The sequence below is a fragment of the Nuphar pumila genome, chromosome 4, assembly GCF_984573655.1.
Source record: "Nuphar pumila chromosome 4, dmNupPumi1.hap1.1, whole genome shotgun sequence".
In the NCBI taxonomy this organism is placed as follows: Eukaryota; Viridiplantae; Streptophyta; class Magnoliopsida; order Nymphaeales; family Nymphaeaceae; genus Nuphar; species Nuphar pumila.
The window spans coordinates 140,361,304-140,386,195 of NC_143252.1; the positions used below are offsets into that span (position 1 = coordinate 140,361,304).

Below are 24,892 nucleotides of genomic sequence, written 5' to 3' on the forward strand. Positions count from 1 at the left end.
TAATACGCATGACTGCTCCCATATGAACAGAAGTAGGAGCATGTTGAAATTGACTTGCTGTATGAACAACATGTGTTATATCTGGTCGGGTAATGGATAGATAGGAAAGTGCCCCGACAAGCTGTCTGTACGGAGTAGGGTCTGCAAGAAGTTCTCCATCATCAATCTTCATTTTAACATTAACAACTTCTGGAGTGTCAACTTTCTTATCATCAGTAATACCAGACCTGAAAACAATATCAAAAGCAAATTTAGTCTGAGATAATAAATATCCTCTAGGAGAATAAGCAACTTCAATGCCAAAAAAATATCTCAACAAGCCCAAATCAGTCATTTCAAAATGAGATTTAAGAAGTGTTTTGATTGTTTCAACTTCCTGTTTATCGCTTCCGGTGATAATCATATCATCCACATAGAGAAGAAGCACAATGATCCATGCATCAGAATTCTTAATAAATAAAGCAGTGTCAGTTAAACAGAATTGAAAACCAATATCAATCATAACACGACTAAACCTATCATACCAAGCTTTTGGTGCTTGTTTAAGTCCATAGAGAGCTTTTTCTAAGCGAAGGACTTTACCCTTATGAATACTTAGACCAGGAGGAGGTTCCATATATACTTCTTCAACTAGCTTTCTATTTAAAAAAACATTTTTGACATCCATTTGAAAAATACACCATTTTTTGATAGAAGCTAAGGCAATTAAGGTTCGGACAGTAGTCATACAAGCCACCGGAGCAAAGGTTTCTTCATAATCAATCTCATATTCTTGGGCATAACCTTTGGCTACTAAACAGGCTTTATATCTTTCAAGAGTACCATAACTCTTGGTTTTAATTTTATAAACCCATCGACATCCTATAGTTTTCTTCCCTGGAGAAAGATCTTGAATATTCCATGTAGAAGCCTTTTCAAGTGCATCTAATTCAGCTTTCATGGCTTCCATCCATTTGATATCATTTTTTGCTTGAAAATATGTGGATGGTTCTTCATATGAGTGAATTAATGCAATAACTGCCCTATATGTGGGTGAGAAAGACTCGTATGATACAAACTTTCCTGGAGGCCTCGAGATTCGGGATGATTGTCTAGTTTGAATGTTAGAATATTTCTCAAGTGCACATGGAGGATTAGACTCTTGTCGCCTGGAATATTGAATACTAGTATCTCTATGAACTTCTTCATTTTCAACATTAAGATCAATAATCTTTTGATCATCATCAAAGTTACAGTCAAGGTCATATTCATCAGATGTTGATGTTAGATCTAGCAAAAAGGAGTACTCAGTGACGTCTTTTAATTTTCCAAAATCAAAGAAGCTCTCCTTTTAAAGAAAGGAAACATTTCTAGACACATATAGTTTATTATTTTTGAAGTCAAAACATCTATAACCTTTCTGGTTTTCAGCATATCCTAAAAAGGCACAGGGAATCGTACGAGGGGAAAGTTTATCATTTTTGTCAGTAAATATGAAACATTTGCACCCAAATATTCTTAGTCTAGAGTAGTCTGGAGAAATGTTCATAAGTTTTTCAATGGGAGTGATATTTTGTAACAAAGAAGATGGCATCCTATTAATGAGATAGGTGGCAGTTAAGGCAGCTTCTGCCCAAAAGTCTTTCGGGACTTGATTTGCTATTAATAAAGTCCTAGTGGTTTCTATAATATGGCGATGTTTTCGTTCTGCCAGTCCATTTTGTTGAGGTGTATAAGGACAAGATCTTTGATGTGTGATGCCATGCAATTTAAGATAATTTTGAAAATCTGTGGATAAAAACTCTCCCCCTGAATCTGTGCGAAAAATAGTAATATCATTTTGAAACTTGTTTTTAACCATATTATGAAAAGTTTGAAAGTATGAAAATACTTCAGACTTATGTTTGAGAAAGTACATCCACGTATATCGGGAGAAATCATCGACAAAAATAACATAATAAACAAATCCTCCTTTAGAAATTACTGGTGCAAGACCCCAAACATCCGAGTGTATTAATTCAAGTGGTCTTGAAGAGAAAAAGGTTCTGTTTTGAAATGATAATCTTTTCATTTTGCCGAGAATACAATCTTTACAATCAAATGATTCAGAGTTACAAAATTTCTCTAGATTTGGAAAATGTTGGATTTTGGCTATATGTGGGTGACCAAGTCTCTTATGCCACAGTTCCAACTCTATTTTTTGAATATTATAACAAAAAGCTTTCTTCGGCATTTCCAAAAAATCCATGTAATAGAGTCCTCCTTCTCTATGGCCTTCCCCAATCAGCTTGCCTGACTGGCGATCCTATACCCAACAACCATGAGAAGAAAAAGAAATATTACACCCATAATCAGAAATTTGAGATACAGATAAAAGATTTAAATTTAATTTGGGAACATGTCTAATTTCTGAAATAAAAAAAAAATTTGTTTTATACATTTTTTCAAAATTTCCTATTCCTTCTATTTCAAGAGAAGTCCCATCAGCAGTAAAGACCTTTGACACACTTGTTTTATTTTTAACACATTTGGATAGACTTTGATTATTTGGGGTCATATGAAAAGATGCACCAGAGTCAAGAAGCCAAGAAATTTTACCTAGATCAGAAAAAGATGAGGCTACTGCGCCGGTTGAAGCTTCAGATGAGGAAGAGGCACCTTTGATGAGAGGCTGAAGAATCTCCATTAGTTGGGCCAGGGAAACTGATGCATCCTGATCTTTAGGCTCCGATCCAGCAATTGCAGCTTTTTTTTCTCTCAGCTCCTTAAGTTTGGGACATTGTGGCCTGTAGTGTCCCGATTCATGACAGTGATGACAAATAACTTTCTTCTTATCATAGTCACCATTTTGTCGGTTAAAGTGAGGAGGCCTATATGATCGAACATGATTCCCTGGTCTAGACACGGCTAAAACGGAATCATCTTCAATTTTTAAAGAACCTTTCCGGAGACGATTTTCTTCCATTGTTAACTCTTCAATAGTTTCAACAATAGAAGGAATTTTTCCCCGGTAAAGTAGGGCCGATTTAGTGGTTTCAAATTCCGGCCTTAATCCAGTGATAAACTGGTAAAAATGTTCAGCATCGAGTTGTTTTTGACGAATCTCGATGTCTTCGGCACAATGTCACTTTGGTTCTAAAAGGGAAAGTTCTTCCCAAAGTTCGGACAACCCATTGTAATATTCACGAATAGTTTTGTCTCCTTGTGTCATCATTCAAACTTTTTCTTGGAGGTTGCACACGTGTGCAATATCTTTAAGGGAATACATATTCTTAAGGTATTCCCATGCCTTATCAGCATGATCAAATTTGGCAACACTTGAGCATTTTTTAATGTCAACGCTATTGATAAGCCATGACATTATCTTCGCATGAGATATTCTCCATTCTTTCCATTTCTTCTCGTATGAGACAATAGCCTTGATTTTCTCTTCTTCTGATAGAGGGACCTCTTTATCTCCCTCCTTTTTAGTAAGAGATAGCTTAGGTTCCGAATCGGAACCATCCACAATCCCCCATAAGCCTTTTCCCCATATATGGTGCTTCATGATTGAAGTCCATGTTACATAGTTCGTATCGCTTAGTTTCATAGGCATGATGCTGACTTTATCATTGTTATCCATCGATTACAAGGAGAGAAAGAATAGGAATAGAAGAGAAACAAGAAGGAAAATAAAAAAGAAAGAAAAAAAAAAAAACAATACAACAAAATGTGAAATCTTCTCCAATGAAGTGATAAAACACTTCTCTTCAACTGGCGAACACTTTTGCAAATGGGCACGGAAACCGAGGCAGCTTTTCCTCAGGATTTAGTACTTCCGCGGCTCTGATACCATGAAATGAAATGGGGATCTTCGAAACACGAGCTTAGATTAAAAGGGCAAGTGTCAAGAATGACACTAAAGCATAACCCTTAAAAAGGGTATAACTGGAAAGAAAATAAAAATAAAAATGTATTCTTTATTGATATGAAAAACCAATTGCTTAAGAAGCATTGGAATAAAATACAAGAGGGGTTGCACCCCTTTATATACACAGCTGAAAGAGGACTCAATAGAGCTGTTGGACACAGTCCAACAGCTCTATTTAGAGTTGTTGGAATGTGTCAGTCCAACAGCTCTATTGCTAGTCAAGTCTGGAAAGAACTTGACTAGCAACAGTCATTCTAGTTCAAACTGAACTAGATGACATAAAGACAAAAAATAAAAATAAAGGAAAAAAATTACAGAAAAGAAAGAAATGAAAAATGTATTTATATATATAATAATATAATATTATTATATATACATATATGTACAGTTTTACATTTTAACACGGGTGCGGGGATTCGACACTTCCAAAAAACCCGGGTGCGGGGGTGCGGCAGGGGCAAAAATGTAAAATATATATATATATAAAGGGGGTCGTTGTTTCCCCCAGGTTTTTCTGCTGACAGCTGCTGTCAGCAGCTGACAGACAGCCAGCTGTTGTTAGCAGACTTTTTTTTTTTAAAAAAATCGCTGTTTCCCCCCAGGTTTTTATGCTGACAGCTGCTGTCAGCAGATTTTTTTAAAAACAAAATTCGCAGCGCTGACAGACAGCAGCTGTCAGCCCTGACAGACAGATGTTGTCAGCAAATTTTTTTTTTTTAAAAATTCGTAGCCCATTTCATAGGGGAAATTTTAAAAAAAAATAAAAATAAAAAAAAAGGACCTAAATGATCCTGGGTGCGATCAACGCACCCAGGATCGGGTTGACCGCACCCGCGTCGAGTCGCGTCGACGCGGGTGCGGCACCCTGCTAGCCGAATCCCTGTGACATAGGATAAATCTCTTGAGGTATACATCCTCTCAAAATATTCCCAAACTTGAAATGTCTTTTTAAATTTCAAAATATTGGCATTAATTCTAGTCTCAGCCGTAGAAAAAGTTCATGAAAGGATTTTGTAGTTTTTCATTTCCCATTCTTCATGTTTCTTGTTATATTCTTCAAAAGTCGTCTCTCTTTCCTCTCCATCAAGGTCTTTTATTTTTCCTTTTTCAACTATAGTAATTTTGGGTTCCGGTTCTGGAATCGTACCTTTGATGTAGCCCTAAAGCCCTTTTCCCTTTACGTGAGCTTCCATATTACAGGCCCAAACATGATAGTTTGACCCATTGAGTTTGAATTTGAGGGAAAAATGAGAATCCTTTTCCCCCATTGAGAGGCTTTTATGAGAAAAAGAGTCTTCTCAATTAGAACACTTACCACAACGGGTCTCCTTTAAGCTATTTGTTGTAGTACGTCCAACGGGATGTAGATTGCAAGAGCTTTACACACCAAAAAACAAGAATGAAAAGTGGGCATAATTTTCGAGGCAACCACCGTGATAACGCAGCACACGAGCTATGCTTCTAGAGATCAAGCTCTGATACCATGTAAAAATATCTTCAAAAAGGCTATGTGCACAAAGGCACTAGATTCTCAATAGGAAGTATGTGCACAAAGGCACAAAATAAACATTTACAAAAGAGTACAAATGCAAAAAGGCATAAAAATAAAGAAATATTTTATTGAATGAGTGAGAGAGCCTTACAAAAGAATAGATTTACAAAGGGGGTAACCCCTTATTTATACACTCATGAGGACCCAAGGAGGGGCTCTCAATGCCTAAAAGGAAAAAAGTAAAAAAGAAAAAAGAAAAAAATAAAATACAAAAAAAGAATAAAGCATATCCAAAAAGAATATGCATAAAACTGAGAAAAGACTGTTTTACCCTTAGTGGGTATTACAAGAATTAAATATATATCTTTATATATATGTATATAGATACATAGACATATATATGAGATATATATGTATATGTATCTCTCTCTATATATAGATATATATAAGATACATTTTAACAATGTGATCAATAAAACAATCAAAGAATATGTGCTAAATATCAAGGCATCAAATTATAATATTAACCATAAATTGGCTATAATTTATTCCAGTACACATTCTCAATTGGGCAAGACTAACATGAAAAAGAGAAAATACAAATAATACAAAGCAATAGTTGTAATAGTTTTTTCTTTTTGTTAGCAATGCTGAAAATGATCACCATCGGTAGAACTCGCATGCTCATCTATTTGAAACTACCATGGCTTGGTAGATGTTTGATTCTGAGGGCTGCAGCCATTTAAATTGACATTCAGAATTTTCTCAAATTCAAGGGATTTATGTTTGAAAATGTCTATATCTTCAATGTGTTACCTGGAAAAAAGTCTTATGCATGCACATGCATCTGTGCTAGTTTTACATTCCAAAGGGTGCTCCATTCAGCTCATGCAGGAATATTCCATTGTGCATTATTCATCGCATGTTAGTTTAAGTTATGGATGTCAGGTGCCTTGCTATTGCCAATTATAAAGGCACGAGCATAAAACAATCAAAGGGAATAAAAGGAAAATGATATGTACAAGAGTAGGAATGAAACTTTGTAGGGGTGTTTAGCTAATCAAGGTTGTTAAATGGGATGAGGCGAAGCGAGGCGTTGAGCATGTTATGAAGCGAGGCGTAAGCCTCGAGGCGTTGAAGCGTAAGCTTCATGATCAAAATAATAAAATATATAATATTAATAAAATAGCACTGGTAAATGGTTTTTTAATATAAATATACATATATGAGTTTGTTATATACATATATGAGTTTGTTTGATGGTTGATTTAGTAAATATAAGGTTTTTGAAGGACTTGAAAAATAAATAGCTCCCAATTTTTTAAATTATAACCTTGAATTTGTTTCCATCAAAAACGGCCTAAACAAAAAAAAAATTCTTAGTGATGCATATAAATATTTTTTTCTTGGACATATCAAATGCATACATGCAATAGAACTATCATGAAACTATAGTTTTTCAGCAACGCACTTTTGCGCACATCTCTTACTTATATACAGGTATATGTAAATTTAAGTTAGTTATACTAATGCAAGATTTTTAGTGGTTTACCACCACGCAATTAATCGGGAGCTATTAATGCTATTGAAACTTGCATCAAACATTTAATTTAGCTGAAAGGGCAATCCAAACAGTGTTATATTTGAAATTATTTTAGATAATTATGTATTCAAAGCAATTCCAGAACGCTTCAGGTACTGAGTGTGCGCCTCAGTACCTTGAGTGTGCGCCTCGCCTGTGAGGCGTACGCTTCAAGTACTGAGGCGTACGCCTCTCACAACACTGTAGCTAATTGACATTATTACTAAAATAAAAAAGAAAGTACAAGTTGATAATGAAATGCTAAAATCAAGCTATTAAACAAACAAGAAAACTAGGGACTGATCCATCTGTTTTTCTACCTATTTTACCGGGGGCTTGTAACAGATAACTCAATTGAAACATATTGAACGTGAACATAAGCATGCCCATTGGTGCATGTTGGTACTATTTAATGCATACTTGTACTACAACAATTGAAAATGTGAAGATGCCTATTTGATATGCCCTTTATTTCATGACAGCAAGAAAAATAAGATGAAGGAATTCAAACTGAAAGGAGAATTTCATAAACACAGACAAAACCAGCAAAAGAAAAATAGTTCAATGATGTTTTTCATCCACACAATTCTAAATAATCATGTACAGTTTCTTCAAGAAAAGTTTTCCTGTGCCCAAATTCTTCTGACTAGGCTTAAGGCTACTTAGCTCTGCAACAAATTCTCCAACATTTTGAAACTATCCACATTTTTGGGGAGAGGTCATAGAAAAGAAAAAATAAATAAAACAATATTTTAGAGATATCATCAAATTCAAGTTCTTTTTCAGAAAAATCACAAAGTAGTTTGATATGTTCCCAAAAACATTTTGGTTTTTTTCTTTAAATTTGTTAATTTTTCCCCAAAAGACTACAATTGTAATGCAGATATCTGCTTTCCTCTATTATTACCAAGTGCAAAGTATGCCTAACAGCCTTAGGATATACCTTTTTTGACAAGTAAATTTCAGCCATGTAATGTTCTACATACAATATCTTGAAACAGAGATTGAAAAGAATAACTACAGAAAGGAAATAGCATCTATCGTTACATAGCTAAGTAACTTTATCTACATTAATAAGAGTTGATATCTATACACACATAAAAGCAAAGCTGATTAAATGATGGCATAAAGAGACTGGAATAAATATTCAATTACCAAAGCTGACCGCCCATCATAGTCCGTCTTATTGGGATCTGCTCCAGCTCGAATCAACCCCTTCAAGTGATACAGATCTCCATGATAGGCAGCACTGTTTACTCTCAGAGCAAGTTCAGCTTCCTTTTTCCCAATGTAAAATGTGATATCTGTTTCCAATTGCTTGATCCGAATATTTGACTCTTTCACCTGTCAGAATGCAAACTGAGTCTTGTGCCTATTTTAAGTTTCAAACATGCACAAACAATATGAAAGGAAGGCAAAATTTAAAAAAAAAAAACATTTGTCCAAGAAAAATAGAACCATGAAGAAAACAACAAGCAGAAATAAACACAAGAAACAAAACAGGATACATGACCATAAACAAGATATTGGGGACTTCGCTTTAAAGGGATCACAAACAAGATTGAGGTACAAATACAACATTAACATTGGATTTCAAAAAAATTAACAATTACAGCAGCAAAGCTTCTCCAATGTCATTAAATTAGGATATAGAAAGGAAAGAAGTTTGAATTTCAATGGTAACAACTAGCAAAATATCTAAACATTCTTGAAGTTACATTGAGTGTGTCATTTCTGGTTTCATTTGTCAAACTGGCAACTTGGGTGCAAGCATTGTCAACCATTTTTATCACTTCTTCGATAAGGAATGCTCTGGTAATGGTTGTTCTACTGAAGTTGCTAGAGCACAGGCAGTTCTAAACACACACACACACATGTGCGAGCACGCATAGTCACTCACTCCATGCAAATAAGTTGCATGACCAAACTTTTCTTTTTTCCAAAAAATGTTTGATGTTAGCAGTTTTTTAAGACAATTTCTTAGCCACCTTTCTCCTTTTACATTTTGTCATTCACTAACTGAAGGTAGTAGAAGATTGGTGACAGTTATGAGTCCGAGGGTTATACCTTCAAAAATATTACATATCCATAAAGTCATATCATATGAAGCACAACCCTTACCCCAACAAAAAAACATATAAGCTTTAAAACCAACAAAAACAAGAGATGTTCCTTTTCAAAATGACCAATTGACCTTTAATCCCTTGCAAATTCTGACCATCTTTCTGCAATATGAAAGAAGAAGACATTGATCAAGAAGATGAAAATGGCAACAATAGTGAATGGTTTTGCTCACAACATAACCACATATCAGAAACTTGTGAGTTTGAGGACATGAAGTAAGATACTATGTTACAATAATCAACAATTTAAGCTAAGCACCAAAATTGAAAAAGAAGATAGAACCATAAAGCTGCTAGATGCTACCACAATTTACTTCACTGAGTTTTAAAACATATATAACATTACAAGACAAAGATATCAAATCAAGAAAGTTACTCAGGTTCATCTACCCATCTATAAAGTGAATTTCAGAAAATTTATGAGTACTTGTTTTAAAGTCTACAACAAGCAGTTATAATTTACCATAACTGTTTTAGTGGGATGTAATTTCTAAAGTGTATTACTACACAATATCTACCTCAAGAAGGTTGCTCAAGATTGTCCGCCCATCTACAAAATAAATTTGTAGGATATTCGTGAAAGACTGTTTATCAAGACGCAAAAGTCTACATAATTCACAGACACGGACAGTGCAAGGTTGAGGGATATTGCAGAGGATGGCAACTTCACCAAAAGAACAATTAGGTTCAAGCTGCAAAATGGTTTCCTCTGCTCCATCTTCTCCTATGCCCACTTCTTCCTGTACCAAAAAAGAAAAAAAGAATCATGTCAACCTTAATAAATTGATACAAGTAGGCAATGGAACTTAAAATCTAAATATAATGGAGCAAGATACTGAACTCCACACTATAATGAAGTATGAGGAAGAATCCAAGAATGCCAAAGCATTCACTTTGTCCAACACAGACAAATGAAACAAGCATAAGAGAGGAAATCCACCAAGGGATATACGAAGGGCCTTATAATAAGGCTACACACATAAAAAGAATATCTCTTTTATTGGAGAGGAGCTCTCTAAAGCAATACAAAATACAAGGGGGGTTCCCCCTATTTATAAGAAAAGGGAGAGCAAAGGGGGCTCCCAATAGAGTCGTTGGGAGCCCCCAACGGTCACAATTGTGACCGTTGGGGGCCCCAACGACTCCATTGTGGGGCCCCTTTTGGTATCCCAAAATACATTTTAGAAAAATAAAAAACAGGAAAATAAAAGAAATAAAACAAGTACCCCTATTGGGTACTTGTGAAAAGACCATAATACCCCTATCGGGTATTATGGTGAATACATCTATATTTTTATATATATATATAGATGTATTATTACATATGTCTTAACACCCTCCCTCAAACTTTACGGGGAGATGACCGAAAGTTTGCCAAGAAAGAACAAGAAGCGAGGAGCAGGCAGGGCTTTGGTAAAGAAATCTGCAAGTTGATATTCTGAAGTGACATATGGCAGTGTAACTGTCCCACGAAGATATTCATCACGTACATAGTGACAGTCCATTTCAAAATGTTTAGTCCTCTCATGAAAGGTGTGGTTGCTGGCAATATAGATGGCACTTTTGTTGTCGCAACAAAGCTTCGAAGCACCGGTAATTTCGACTCCCATATCTTGAAGAAGACTTCGAAGCCACACAAGCTCCATTGTAGTAGTTGTCATAGCCCTGTATTCTGCTTCAGTAGAAGACAATGAGACTTTCTGTTGTTTCTTGCACCTCCAAGCAATTAGCGAATCTCCTAAGAAAACACAAAAGCCAGTAGTTGAGACTCGATCATTTGGGTTTCCTCCCCAATCAGCATCAGTATAAGCCAGTAAATCTAAGGAAGAGAGTGAGGATAGGAATAACCCTTTAGTTAAAGTATCTTTGATGTATCAAATTGTTAAAATATACATGTAATCAATATTTATATATATATAAATATATAAATATAAATATATAAATATATTCACCCATACTCGATAAGGGGTATTTCTGTAAAATCGCCCAATAGGGGCAGTATAGTCTTTTTCCTTTTTTTACTTTTTCTTTTCTTTTTCCTTTTTCTCTTTTTTCTTTATTTTTTCCTTTTCTTTTTTGTGCATTAAATGCACCTTCATTGGGGGCCCCAACAAGGAGTCGTTGGGCCCCCAACGGTCACAATTGTGACCGTTGGGAGCCCAACGACACCTTGTTGGGTCTCCCAATGGTGCCTTTTCTCTCCTTTCTCTAAACCCTCTCTCACTCCTCTCTTGCCTATAAATAAGTGGGGTCTCCCCCTTTGTAATGTGTGGCTTCTTCAAGCCCTTTAGTGCATTTATAAGATTTTATGCTTTCTAGCCATTATTGGCTTTTGTGTATGTCCTCTTTTGGACTTGTTCTTTGATTTCTATGTGTGAATGTCCATTGTAGGACATACATTTCTTTTCCGCATATTTCCTTACATGGTATCAGAGCCTTGGTTGTGCTCTTGATTCATATTGCTAGTTGTCTTGTTCTATCTCTCTTTGCTTGTCCTCCATTGTTGATTATATAATGGAAGGAGAACAAAAGATTGATCTCTCCTTCAAGCTCAATGGTACTAACTACATGATGTGGGCCGCCGCCATGGAGAACAACCTCAAAGGTAAAAAGCTTTGGGGATACGTTATGGGCACCATTAGGGAACCTCAACTTCAACTTACGAAAATAGATGGTGATCAAGAAAAAGCCTTAGAAGGAAATGCTCGCATGAAGGCTATTGAAGATCACCAATCCAAGGTTGAAGATTGGGAAAGTAAGCATGCAAAAATTCTTGCATGGTTCATGAACAACGTGGAGCTAAAGATTTGCGCCAACATTGCTAAATTCCGCCTAGCAAATGAAGCATGGTTCTTTATGAAAGGTATGTATACCCAAAAAGACCTTGCTCGTCAATTCTTTATCCAAGAAAAAATTCGTACCATTAAGCAAGGTGAAATGAGTGTAAGAGATTACTATAGCACTCTTGGCCCTTTGTGGGATGAGTTATCTCTTCTTGAACCTAAATGGGTATCAAGTGAAGATGTGGAAATGCGAAGAGAACAAATGGAGAAAGAACACTTTTTCCAATTTTTACATGGGCTTAGGCCCGAATATGAACAAGTGAGGTCCTCCCTCCTTCATAGATCCAAACCACTTCCTTTGGAAGATGCAATAGCCGAAATATGCCAAGAGGAAACACGTCTTGGTATGATTAAAGGAGGAGATGAAGTTCTTGCCGTGACTAAACCCGGCAATCATATGAAAACCTACAAGCCTCCACACTTTGGGAGGCAAAATAACTATAATGGCAATTATAGGAAAGCCATTTGCCATCATTGCCAAGAACCGGGTCATATAAGACCTAATTGTCCAAAGATAAATGAACCTCCAAAAGGTAAAGTTGCTATTATTGAAGAAATCCCGCAAAAGAAGGAAGAGCCAATGAAAGGGAAAGAGTCTTTCTCCCTTGCTCAACTATCCGAAGCACTTCAAATCCTACTCAAGTCACCATCAACTTCGGGAGCCGCCATTGCCTCTTCTTCTCCTCCAGGTACGCCTTCTTGGATTCTTGACTCTGGAGCATCTTTTCATATGACCCCTATTGAAAATGGACTATCCAATGTATGTAGCAACTCCAAAAATTCCTATGTTTCCACCGCCGATGGTACCTCTTTACAAGTTAAAAGTTTTGGAACCTTAGATTTTTCAAAAGATTTTTTTGTGCCAAATGTAAGAGTAGTACCTCAACTTAATTTAAATCTTTTATCTGTCTCTCAAATATGTGATCATGGATGTGAAATCTCCTTCTCAACCCAAGATTGCTCTATACAGGATCTCCAGTCCGGGAAGCGGATTGGGCAAGGCCATAGGAGGGGAGATCTCTACTACATGACCAATTTGAAACTTCCTACTAACTCATTTTGTAATCATGTCCAAGATAAAAATATAGAAACTTGGCATCAAAGACTTGGACATCCAAGCTTCTCAAAAATGTACTCCTTTCCTTTTGGAAAGAAATTTTGTAATGAGAAACATTTTGTTTGTAAGAGTTGTATTTTTGGAAAAATGAAATCCACCCCCTTTCCAAAGAGAACATTTGTGTCAAAAAGACCCTTCGAACTAGTTCATTCGGATGTTTGGGGTCCTTCTCCGGTCATATCAAAAGGAGGATACTCGTATTATGTTACTTTCATTGATAATTTCACTCGATATGTGTGGATATATTTTCTCAATCTAAAATCCGAAGTCTTTAACTTTTTTAAAAAGTTTCATATGATTGTCAAAAATCAATTTTCAACTAATATCTCCATTCTTCGATCCGATTCCGGTGGAGAATATCTATCAAATGAATTTCAAGAATATTTGGAAACCAATGGAATTTGTCATCAAAGGTCATGTCCTAGGACTCCCCAACAAAATGGTCTAGCCGAAAGAAAGCATAGACATATCTTGGAAACCTCTAGGACTCTTCTCATTTCCAAAGAAATTCCAAAATGCTATTGGGCCGAGGCCGCCTTAACCTCTACTTATTTGATAAATAGGATGATATCCTCATCTCTACAAAATATATCTCCATATGAAAAACTTTTTGAAAGAACACCCGATTTTAATAGATTAAGAATTTTTGGGTGTAAGTGTTTTGTCCTTACACATAAAAGAGATAAGTTATCTCCCAAAGCTATCGAATGTGTGTTCTTAGGATACGGAGAAAATCAAAAGGGTTTTAGGTGCTTCGATCCCAAAAGCAACAAACTATATGTATCCAAAGATGTTACCTTTTTAGAAAATGAGAACGGTTTTGAGAAAAATAAAGATATTGATGAAAGCGAATATGCTTTCTTATTTGATCTTCTCTCTCAAGAAGATGTGACTCCCCACGTTGAGGATGTTTCTAATGATTTAGAGGATACTCCTCTTAGTAATGTTGAAAATGGAAGTAATGATGTTGAAAATAGGTTAATTCAAACCTATGCTAGGCGTGGTCAAGAAACTCCCATTAGTGCGTTAGAAAAATATTCTCAAAGTTCCAACATAGAAGAAACCTCTTTAATGAGATCTAGCCGGATCTCCAATCCACCAAATAGGTTTGTTTCCTATGAGTCCCTAACACCTAAATATAGGGCATGCCTAATTGCATTGCACTCTTATCATGAACCATCACACTATAATGAAGCCAAAAACATTCCTCAATGGGTTGAAGCCATGAAACTAGAACTTAGTGCCCTTGAAAAGGCTAAAACTTGGGAAATATCTTCATTACCCACTGGAAAGAAGTCTATTGGATGTAGATGGGTCTTCAAAATTAAAACTAAAAGTGATGGGTCATTAGAACGTTATAAAGCTAGGTTGGTAGCCAAAGGGTATGCTCAAGAGTACGGAATAGATTATGAATAAACCTTCGCTCCCGTAGCTAGAATGACTAGTGTTAGGACTCTTATTGCAGTTGCATCCGTTAAAAAATGGCCTATCTATCAATTGGATGTTAAGAACGCATTTCTTAATGGCGAATTAAGTGAAGAGGTCTATATGGATCCTCCACCGGGAGTATCTATTGGTGAAAACAAAATTCTTAAACTAAAAAAGGCACTATATGGGTTAAAACAAGCTCCGAAAGCTTGGCATGACAGATTTAGCAGTGTAATGACTAGTTTGAATTTTCGTTCATGTTATACTGACACTGCGTTGTTTGTGAAAAGTGCAGGATCTTCAGTAGTGATTCTACTACTTTATGTTGATGATATGATCATCACTGGAAGTGATGAACAAGGAATCCATGATATTAAGAAAGTTTTAAAAGAAAATTTTGATATGTCTGACCTTGGTTTCTTAAGATATTTTTTAGGTATTGAAGTTGCCTACTCTCCCCGAGGGTATATTCTCTCTCAGATGAAACTTGCTGCTGACATTTGTTCCAAATCTGGCATTTCCGATGATAAGAAGGCAGACACCCCTGAGGTCATCAATGCAAAGTTAAGGTTGGAAGATGGAACACTTCTCGAGAATCCTACTCCCTATCGGCAACTAGTTGGGGCCCTGACCTACTTATCCATCTCTCGGCCAGACATAGCTCATGCAGTTCACTCAGTCAGTCAGTTTCAACATGCACCTACATCTGTGCACATGAGTGCAGTCTTAAGAATAGTCAGATACATTAAAAACACCATAACTAAGGGAGTTTTCCTTTCCTCTTCATCATCTCTTGATTTAATTGCTTATACTGATGCTGATTGGGGAGGAAACCCTAATGATAGAGTCTCAACTACCGGTTTTTGTGTTTTCCTAGGTGACTCTATGATCTCTTGGAGATGCAAGAAGCAGCAAAAAGTGTCATTATCCTCAACTGAAGCAGAATATCGTGCAATGGCCACTACAACCATGGAGCTTGTATGGCTTAGAAGTCTCCTCAATGATATGGGCGTAATCATCTCCACTCCTTCGAAGATGTGTTGTGATAACAAAAGTGCCATTTACATTGCAAGCAATCACACCTTCCATGAGCGGACTAAACACATAGAGATGGACTGCCACTATGTTCGAGATGAATACTTAAAAGGAACCATAGCACTGCCCTACGTCACATCCGAGTACCAGTTGGCGGACTTCTTCACTAAAGCTCTTGCTACTCCTCGTTTCATGTTTCTTCTCAACAAGCTTTCGGTTGTATCCCCGTAAAGCTTGAGGGGGGGTGTTAAAATATACATGTAATCAATATTTATATATATATATATAAATATATAAATATATTCACCCATACCCGATAAGGGGTATTTCTGTAAAATCGCCCAATAGGGGCAGTATAGTATTTTTCCTTTTTTTACTTTTCCTTTTCTTTTTCCTTTTTCTCTTTTTTCTTTATTTTTTCCTTTTCTTTTTTGTGCATTAAATGCACCTTCATTGGGGGGCCCAACAAGGAGTCGTTGGGCCCCCAACGGTCACAATTGTGACCGTTGGGAGCCCAACGACACCTTGTTGGGTCTCCCAATGGTGTCTTTTCTCTCCTTTCTCTAAACCCTCTCTCACTCCTCTCTTGCCTATAAATAAGTGGGGTCTCCCCCTTTGTAATGTGTGGCTTCTTCAAGCCCTTTAGTGCATTTATAAGATTTTATGCTTTCTAGCCATTATTGGCTTTTGTGTATGTCCTCTTTTGGACTTGTTCTTTGATTTCTATGTGTGAATGTCCATTGTAGGACATACATTTCTTTTCCGCATATTTCCTTACACGAATGATCCGAAGCACAGCACTCATATGCACAGATGTAGGGGTGTGCTGAAATTGGCTTGCAGAGTGCACAGCATGAGCAATATCAGGCCTGGTGATAGTCAGATAGGTGATAGAGACAATGAGTTGCCTGTAGGGCGTAGGATCATCCAGCAGAACTCCATCCTCCAGTCGTAGTTTAGCATTGATAACCTCGGGAGTCTCCACCTTTTTGTCATCTGAAATCCCAGATTTGAAACATATGTCTGCAGCAAGCTTCATCTGTGACAATATATACCCTCGAGGAGAGTATGCTACTTCTATACCAAGAAAGTACCTGAGAAAACCCAGATCAGACATATCAAAATTATGTTTTAACATATTTTTAACATTAAGAATACCACTTTCATCATTGCCAGTGATGATCATATCATCAACATAAAGCAGAAGGATGATGATACTATTACCTGCACGTTTAACAAAAAGAGCAGTGTCAGTATAACATGAACGAAATCCCAATTGTAACATGATAGCACTAAATCTATCGTACCAAGCCTTAGAGGCTTGTTTAAGGCCATATAAAGCTTTTAATAATCGAAGAGTTTGACCTTGGTTAACACTAATTCCCGGCGGAGGGTCCATATATACTTCTTCATTCAACTGACCATTAAGAAAGGCATTTTTAACATCTAATTGAAATATAGGTCATTTCTTAGATGATGCTACAGCAATTAGAGTTCTAACGCTTGTCATGCGAACCACGGGGGCAAAAGTCTCCTCATAATCGATGCCATATTCTTGTGAATATCCCTTAGCAACTAATCTAGTTTTATAACGTTCTAGGGAACCATCACATTTTGTTTTGACTTTGTAGACCCACCGACATCCTATAGCTTTTTTATTTGGAGGAAGTTGAATTATTTCCCAAGTTTTAGCCATATTTAAAGCATCTAGTTCAACTTTCATTGCTTCAACCCAATGAGGAATATTTTTTGTTTGATTATAATGGGAAGGTTCATAGTAAGAATGCAAGGCTATTAGACAAGCTCTATAGTTAGGTGAGAGAGATTCATATGAGACAAACCTATTAGGTGGAATTGATTCTCTAGAAGATCGCCTAACGGAGGTTTCTTCTAGGGGTTCATTAAGCCGCAAGAATTTTTCTAAAGCACTAATAGGTTGTGCTTCCTCACGCCGAGTGTATACTTGGAGATTGTCACCATTAGTTGGTGATACATCATTATCATGAGAATCATGAGTATTTTCTAAAAATTCTGGATGACTCAAAGAGTCATCATTTGAATCTTCTAAAAGATCATTGATAAACATATAATCAATTTCATTTGGTTTTTCCAATATTTCAAATCCATTTTCATCTTCTAAAAAGGTCACATCTTTGGAGACAAATAACTTATTGTTTTTATAGTCAAAACATCTATAGCCCTTTTGATTTTCACCATATTCTAAAAATACGCATTCTATTGCCTTAGGTGACAATTTGTCTCTTTTATGTAAAAGAACAAAACATTTACACCCAAAAATACGAAGACGATTATAGTCGGGTGTCATATTGAAAAGTTTTTCATAAGGAGAGATATTGTTCAATTTTGAAGATGGCATTCTATTGATTAAATAGGTGGAGGTTAACACGGCTTCGGCCCAAAAACTTTTAGGAATATTTTTAGAAATGAGTAAAGCTCTAGTGGTTTCTAAAATATGTCTATGTTTTCTTTCCGCTAGGCCGTTTTGTTGAGTAGTTCTTGGACAAGATTTTTTATGACAAATGTCATGTTGTTTTAAATATGATTGAAACTCATTTGATAAGTATTCTCCACCCGAATCGGATCTAAGAATGGATATTTGACTTTGAAATTGATTTTGAACTTTTGCATGAAATTCTTTGAAGAAGTTAAAAACTTCCGATTTAAGGTTAAGAAAATAAATCCATACATATCTAGTATAATCATCAATAAAGGTAACATAATATGAATAACCACCTTTGGATAGAACCGGAGATGGTCCCCATATATCGGAATGCACCAATTCAAAAGGTCTTGTTGTCACAAAGGTTCTAATAGGAAAAGGAATAGACTTCATTTTTCCAAAAATGCAATCTTTGCAATTGATATCTTTTTCTTTACAAAACTTGTTTCCAAAAGGAAAAAGATACATTTTAGAGTAACTTGGATGTCCAAGCCTTTTATGCCAAGTTTCAATATTTGTCTTGGACATAAGTACAAAATGAGGTATTTGGAAGCATTAAGTTATCCATAAAATAAAGATCTCCTTTCCTATGGCCTTGCCCAATCCGCTTCCCGGACCGGAGATCCTGCACAAAGCACCCTTGGGATGAGAAAGATATTTCACATCCATGGTCGGCTATTTGAGAAACGGAAAAGAGGTTAAGATTTAATTTATGAACTATTCTAACTTTTGGAACAAGAAAATTTTGAACATTTTTAGAATCAAGAGTTCCAATACCATTTATTTTGAGAAAAGTTCCATCGGCCGTAGAGACACAAGATATTTTTGAATTAGTGTGCACGTTGGTTAATGCATTTTCATGAGGAGTCATGTGAAAAGAGGCTCCGGAATCTAAAATCCAAGAGTACGTACCGGGAGGTGATGATGAGGCAATGGCGGCACCGGAGGTGGAAGAAGTAGCCTTTAGAATTTGTTGGAGAGCCAAGGAGATTTGACCAAGAGTATCTTTGAGATCCCCGTTCTTGCCATCATCTTCTTTGGTGGATGATTCCTCAACGGAAGCCACCTTTGGCTTGAATGCCCCATTTAGCTTTGGGCAAACGGGTTTAATATGTCCCGGCCCATAACAATGATGACATATAATCATTTTTCTTCCACCACTCCATTGCTTAGCAAAATAAGGTGGTTTGTATGTTTTAACATGATTGCCGGGTTTAGATACGGCAAGAACTTCATCTATGCTTTTACCCATGCTATGCCTAGTCTCTTCTTGAGTAATCTCGGCAATAGCCTCTTCTAAAGGAGGAAACGTAGATCTATGGAGAAGTGAGGATCTAACTTGTTCAAATTCGGGACGAAGCCCAAATAAAAATTGAAACAATCTATCTTGTTCCATTTGTTTTTATCTTAGTTCCACATCCTCCATAGCCACCCATTTAGGCTCTAAAAGAGTCAATTCATCCCACAAAGGATTTAGAGCACTATAATAGTCTTGTATGCTCATGTCGCCTTGTTTTGTGGTTCTCACTTTTTCTTGCAAAAAATAAGCTCTTGCAAGATCTTTTTGGGTAAACATACCCTTCGTAAAAAACCAAGCTTCATTTGCCCGGCGGAATTTTGCAATATTTGCACATACCTTAAGTTCGGCATTATTCATAATCCATGCTAGGATTTTTGCATGGTTGCTCTCCCAATCTTCCATTTGGTGATGATAATCTTCTATGGCCTTGAGACGAGCATCACCTTCAAGTGCTTTCTCTTGATTTTCTTCCATCTTTGTGAGCTTAAGTTGGGGTTCCGAAACGGTTCCCATTACATAACCCCAAAGCTTCTTGCCTTTGAGATTATTCTCCATTGCGGATGCCCACATCATGTAATTTTTCCCATTGAGCTTGAATGATAGATCGATCTTGACTTCCATTGCTACAAAATGAAGATGTGAAAAAGAAAGGAAGTAGAGAGAGATACGATTTTACCTTAGAAGATCGTATGGCTCTGATACCATGTAATGAAGTATGCGGAAGAATCCAAGAATGCCAAAGCATTCACTTTGTCCAACACGGACAAATGAAACAAGCATAAGAGAGGAAATCCACCAAGGGATATACGAAGGGCCTTATAATAAGGCTACACACATAAAAAGAATATCTCTTTTATTGGAGAGGAGCTCTCTAAAGCAATACAAAATACAAGGGGGGTTCCCCTTATTTATAAGAAAAGGGAGACCAAAGGGGGCTCCCAATAGAGTCGTTGGGAGCCCCCAACGGTCACAATTGTGACCGTTGGGGGCCCCAACGACTCCATTGTGGGGCCCCTTTTGGTATCCCAAAATACATTTTAGAAAAATAAAAAACAAAAATAAAAAACAGGAAAATAAAAGAAATAAAACAAGTACCCCTATTGGGTACTTGTGAAAAGACCATAATACCCCTATCGGGTATTATGGTGAATACATCTATATTTATATATATATATAGATGTATTATTACATATGTCTTAACACACACTTCATAAATAAAAAAGGACAAATTGTATGAAGTGCAAATATGTCATGATGCATACAAGGACTCCAACACAAGAATGCATATATTCTATATGAGGTTCATCAGATTCTGTGCACACTAATCAGGATGGATGAAGAAACACAAAGAAAATTTTAGCCAGCAAAATATTTATATACATGCTAGTGGCCACATGGAATCAAATTATCTCCCGAACATATAAACAGAAAAATCTGAAGACTAAAATTCATTTCATAAGCATATCACATGGAACTTTAAAAAGAAATAGAAGGATGCAAAGTTTTAAACTTTTACCAGCACCCCATGACAAACAAAATAAAGTTGGTCGACTGCATTCCCCTGTTCCATAATTACTTCCCCAGGCAGGAAAAATTCCTCATGCAGTCTGGTTACCTGATACAGTTGAAAGACTAGCATAAGAAAATCTCATTCCCTTCAAAGAATCTTGCCTATAATTTGATGAATGCCTGAATGGTACCCCATAAATACATGTAAGACATGTAAATAAAGCCTACAAGTAATGGATTGGTAAAAAGGCATCTTAAAATTCTAAGAGCAAGAGAATAAGGTTGACATGGCTCCTGACAAATACTCAATCTGAACCATGAACAGATTTAACATTTCAAATTCAACTGCTACTTGAAGATAAAAGTACAACCCTATAGGACAATATTCACATGCTTATACTATGTATGCGTGTGTAGAGGTAGCTACTCACATATGGCACTTGCAACCTGATTGATTTACTTAAATGGATCTCCTAGAAGTGATCTAGAGCATAAATGCTACTTACAATTTGATTAATAAACTCAGCGCTGCATCCTTTGAATAGAGGAACATTTTCAATCAGTGGTTTGTATAGAGTTTGTGAGATCTGCAGAAAGATCATCTCATTAACACAAACTTTGGAAACATAAATGACACTAGTGCATAAATTATAAGGTATGAGGGGCCAATCTCTTTTATATTGAATGGCACAATAGCAACCGCTTCGGACAGGAAAAAAACAAGCAATCAAGGATAACCCAAAAACTGCAAATCCAAGGCTTCGTGTAGTTGCATAAGTTACTGTTGCCAGAGAATGTTTAAATTGTTTATTATTAGCTGAAAGCTCATCAAACTTAATTCCAAGTACCTTAGCACGTATAGAGACTGGAATATCCTGAAGAACAGCAGCCTCAGTATAACTACTCTCATACTGTAATCGTAAATGCCCTTTGATCTGGTCACGTATCTCCTTTCCAAGTCTATTTCTGTTCATGTACTTGATCAAGTCCGTCATTTTATCCCTAAACCTTTCTGTCTTTGAACCTTTTACAATTAATGCAGTCATGTTACCAATTAGATAAGCACCAAGAATCATGTCGAAAGAAACAAATATCATGATGAATATCATTTCTCTCATATTGACTGCATGAATATCGCCATATCCTGCACCAAATCATGTGGATGAGTTAGAATTCCATCTCATATATGTTTGGCATGAGAAAATGAACACATAATGAAGTTAAACTCAATGCAGAAGCTGAGATCCATAATGGCAGGCTTCACACCATTTTAAAATGTCCACATCCATTTCAAAATATCTAGACATTGATAGACTTTTAGTACAATGAAGTTGAAAAAGGAATTAGTAATAAATAACATGCCACAACAAAAAGAAAGAGCAAAATAACCCAATGATTTTTAGAAATAAATAAATAGAAGACTCCTAGGAAATACTCCATGTCATTGACTTTGAATTTTACCTACTACATGTGAAGCTAGATAGAGAAATTGAATGACCAAATAGGGGATAGCCCTCGATACAAACTTAAGATCCTTTAATTAAGATAGTGTATCTTTACCAGATACAATTTGGTAGGATCCTATGTAACACAGGCACTCTTACTGGCCTCCTACCTGTGTCGTACCATGTCCGCATGGATATTGGTACCTAATACTTTTGGGAATGGGTCAACTGAGTTTACAACATGGGTACTGGTTGGGTACTTTTAAATATGGGTCTGACTCGACCAATTTTATCATTTTTATGAGATGATCAACTTGGTGACACCTTGTGGGATAAAAAATGCCGAATATTGAAGATATATTTGTTCATAATTGACAGTCTATACAATCTATGCTTCATATGTAGAAGATTTTATAAACTATAGTATAAATGCGTGTTTTTCTATGTGACAGTATGTACTCTTTGTGTGTGTGTGTGTGTGTGCGCGCGCACGTGCCATATACCTACCTTCTTAGACATGTCCATGTTGTAACCTGGTACACTTTTTGTACCCCATACCTGCACACGTATCTTTGTTACACAGCATCTGGAAGATTATCATCTGTGGTAACATCTCACTAGGATAACCGTACCAAGACATGGTACAATATGGGTGAAAGCAGTGCAACACAGATTTTCAGACAGTTCACACACATATATCCATATAAAATCACAGTGATAAAGAGTAAAATAAATTTATGGTTTCACATTACGAACAAGAAACTTTTGTTGCAGAATTCATCAAAGTAATCTTTCTGGGATGTATATTTTGGGGTAGTTGGTAACACAATATAAGAAACATATAAGAAAGTAGTGACTGTCAGAAACTAAGTTTACAGCTAGAGGCAAGGGACAAATTACCAACTGTTGCCATGGTCACTATGGCGAAGTAAAGTGATGTCAGGTAGCGTGTTTTTAGATCTATTTCTCGAAAATTATTATAGCTATAATCTCCCAACTGTAAGCTTCCTATCCATGTATATTGCTCTTCTGATGCTGGTAGAGTTGTGGCTAGATAGTAAAAGATGCAGGCAGCTGTATGCGCGCAGTAAAGCTCCACGACAATAAGTTTCACTATCCTTGTGAACAAGTAGTTAATGCGTATATCCTTCTCTACCTTCTGGAAGAACTCTGTCACTTTACGAACTCGACTTAGCCGAACCCATAAGAGATACCTCACTTCTTCCCGATCCCCACAGGCCTAGATAAGAACCATAAGACACATTGCTAAGTGTAACTATTTACAGTGAAATCTTTTGAAAAACACAGTAAAGGAATATTTCACAAGAAGAACCTTTGGTGGTTTGTTAAATTGCGAGAGGAAGAAAAGAAAAATAACATAAATTGAGAGAAAAGGTGCATGATCTATACTAATTTAGACGGCTATTTTGACGTTTCCATCTTTACTGGGGCGAAATCTTGTAGCAAATTGTCATCCCCATAAAAAAAAAGTTTTTGCATACCACCAGCGATGTTTTCAGTAACTATATCTAGTTAATGAATTTTCGAACATCCTTCAGGCTACTTAAGTAATTGCCAAACTTACCACTGAAAGAAAGCAGAGTATACAAATTTGCACTCTCTTTCCCTTTTTTTTTGGGTTCCAAGAAGTTGGTATGAATTTTAATGTCTTTATGTTTAGCTCGACAAATATAGTTTAAAAGAACTGTGAAAAGGTAAAAGAAAAAAGTTGGTGGGGGAGATTTACCCTATAGATAGCATCCCATGGCATACAACCAATAACGTCCACTACGAATCCGGATTTCAGATACCTGATTGATACAATCCAAACAAAAGAGAAAATCAGCATTTCTTACAAAACCAATCACTATTCATGACCAACACATTAGTTCAATAGAAAAAGGAGAAAACAAAACACAGAAAAAATCACAGTAGAAGGAAAGTAAGGAGAAACACCAACCTCATAGCAATACTGCTACGCTTGTATACCATCCTATACGTCTGGCCGTCTCTGTAAGCCAAGAAAAATTGTATGACAATGTCGATGAGGAACGCGATCTGGCCAGCAATGTCGAGGAAGAACAGGTTCTTGGGCAGCCCTCGGAAGAACCCAAACTCCATGGGCGTGAAGAAGGACGAGTAGATGGCCCACACGAGTATGAACTGCGTCCATGCTTGATACCACCTGCCTCAAACAGGAACCAACCCATAGTAAGGCAACAAGTTACCCCCGTTCATTCCCCTCGCTCGTACAAACACTACTGTAGACGGCCGTGCAAAGTTGGGCAGCGGCACCGCGTTGTGCCCACGCCGCCGACTCGGCTGGTTTGGAAGTTGAGTGTAGGGAAAATGAACCGGAGACTCGGATGAGTTATCCGAGTCGTATGGTCCGACTCGAGGAGCACACAAAGTAGGAATACGGCAGATTCGGCTGGGCAATGGTGGGCCGACTGGGTCTTGGAGTCAGACGTAACGTGGTCAGTATCGGTGCGCGAGAAAGTCGCTTTTCTCGAAAAAAACACTTAAATTTATTTTTAATATTTTTTAATAGATTTAACACGTGTCACGTTTTGATTGATATGTAATATTTTTATTATTATTTTTGGCCGATTCAGAACGATTGACTTGAGTATAGGAATTGGTCAATTCACCTGAATCGTTGGCCAAA

At 36.7% G+C, this 24,892-nt stretch overlaps 1 protein-coding gene across 1 annotated transcript in view; it reads right to left on the reverse strand.

Moving 5' to 3' along the window:
- Positions 1–24,892, reverse strand: part of LOC149841329 (potassium channel KOR1-like) — a 44,880-nt gene that overhangs the window by 8,649 nt on the left and 11,339 nt on the right. The window contains exons 2-9 of the mRNA XM_090004760.1: positions 24,185–24,409; positions 23,972–24,035; positions 23,125–23,464; positions 21,628–21,923; positions 21,286–21,366; positions 20,787–20,885; positions 9,605–9,826; positions 8,119–8,307 (exon numbers count right to left, since the gene is read on the reverse strand). Of these exons, the coding sequence (XP_089860886.1) occupies positions 8,119–8,307; positions 9,605–9,826; positions 20,787–20,885; positions 21,286–21,366; positions 21,628–21,923; positions 23,125–23,464; positions 23,972–24,035; positions 24,185–24,409 (1,516 nt within the window). The remainder of the gene's footprint in view (positions 1–8,118; positions 8,308–9,604; positions 9,827–20,786; positions 20,886–21,285; positions 21,367–21,627; positions 21,924–23,124; positions 23,465–23,971; positions 24,036–24,184; positions 24,410–24,892) is intronic.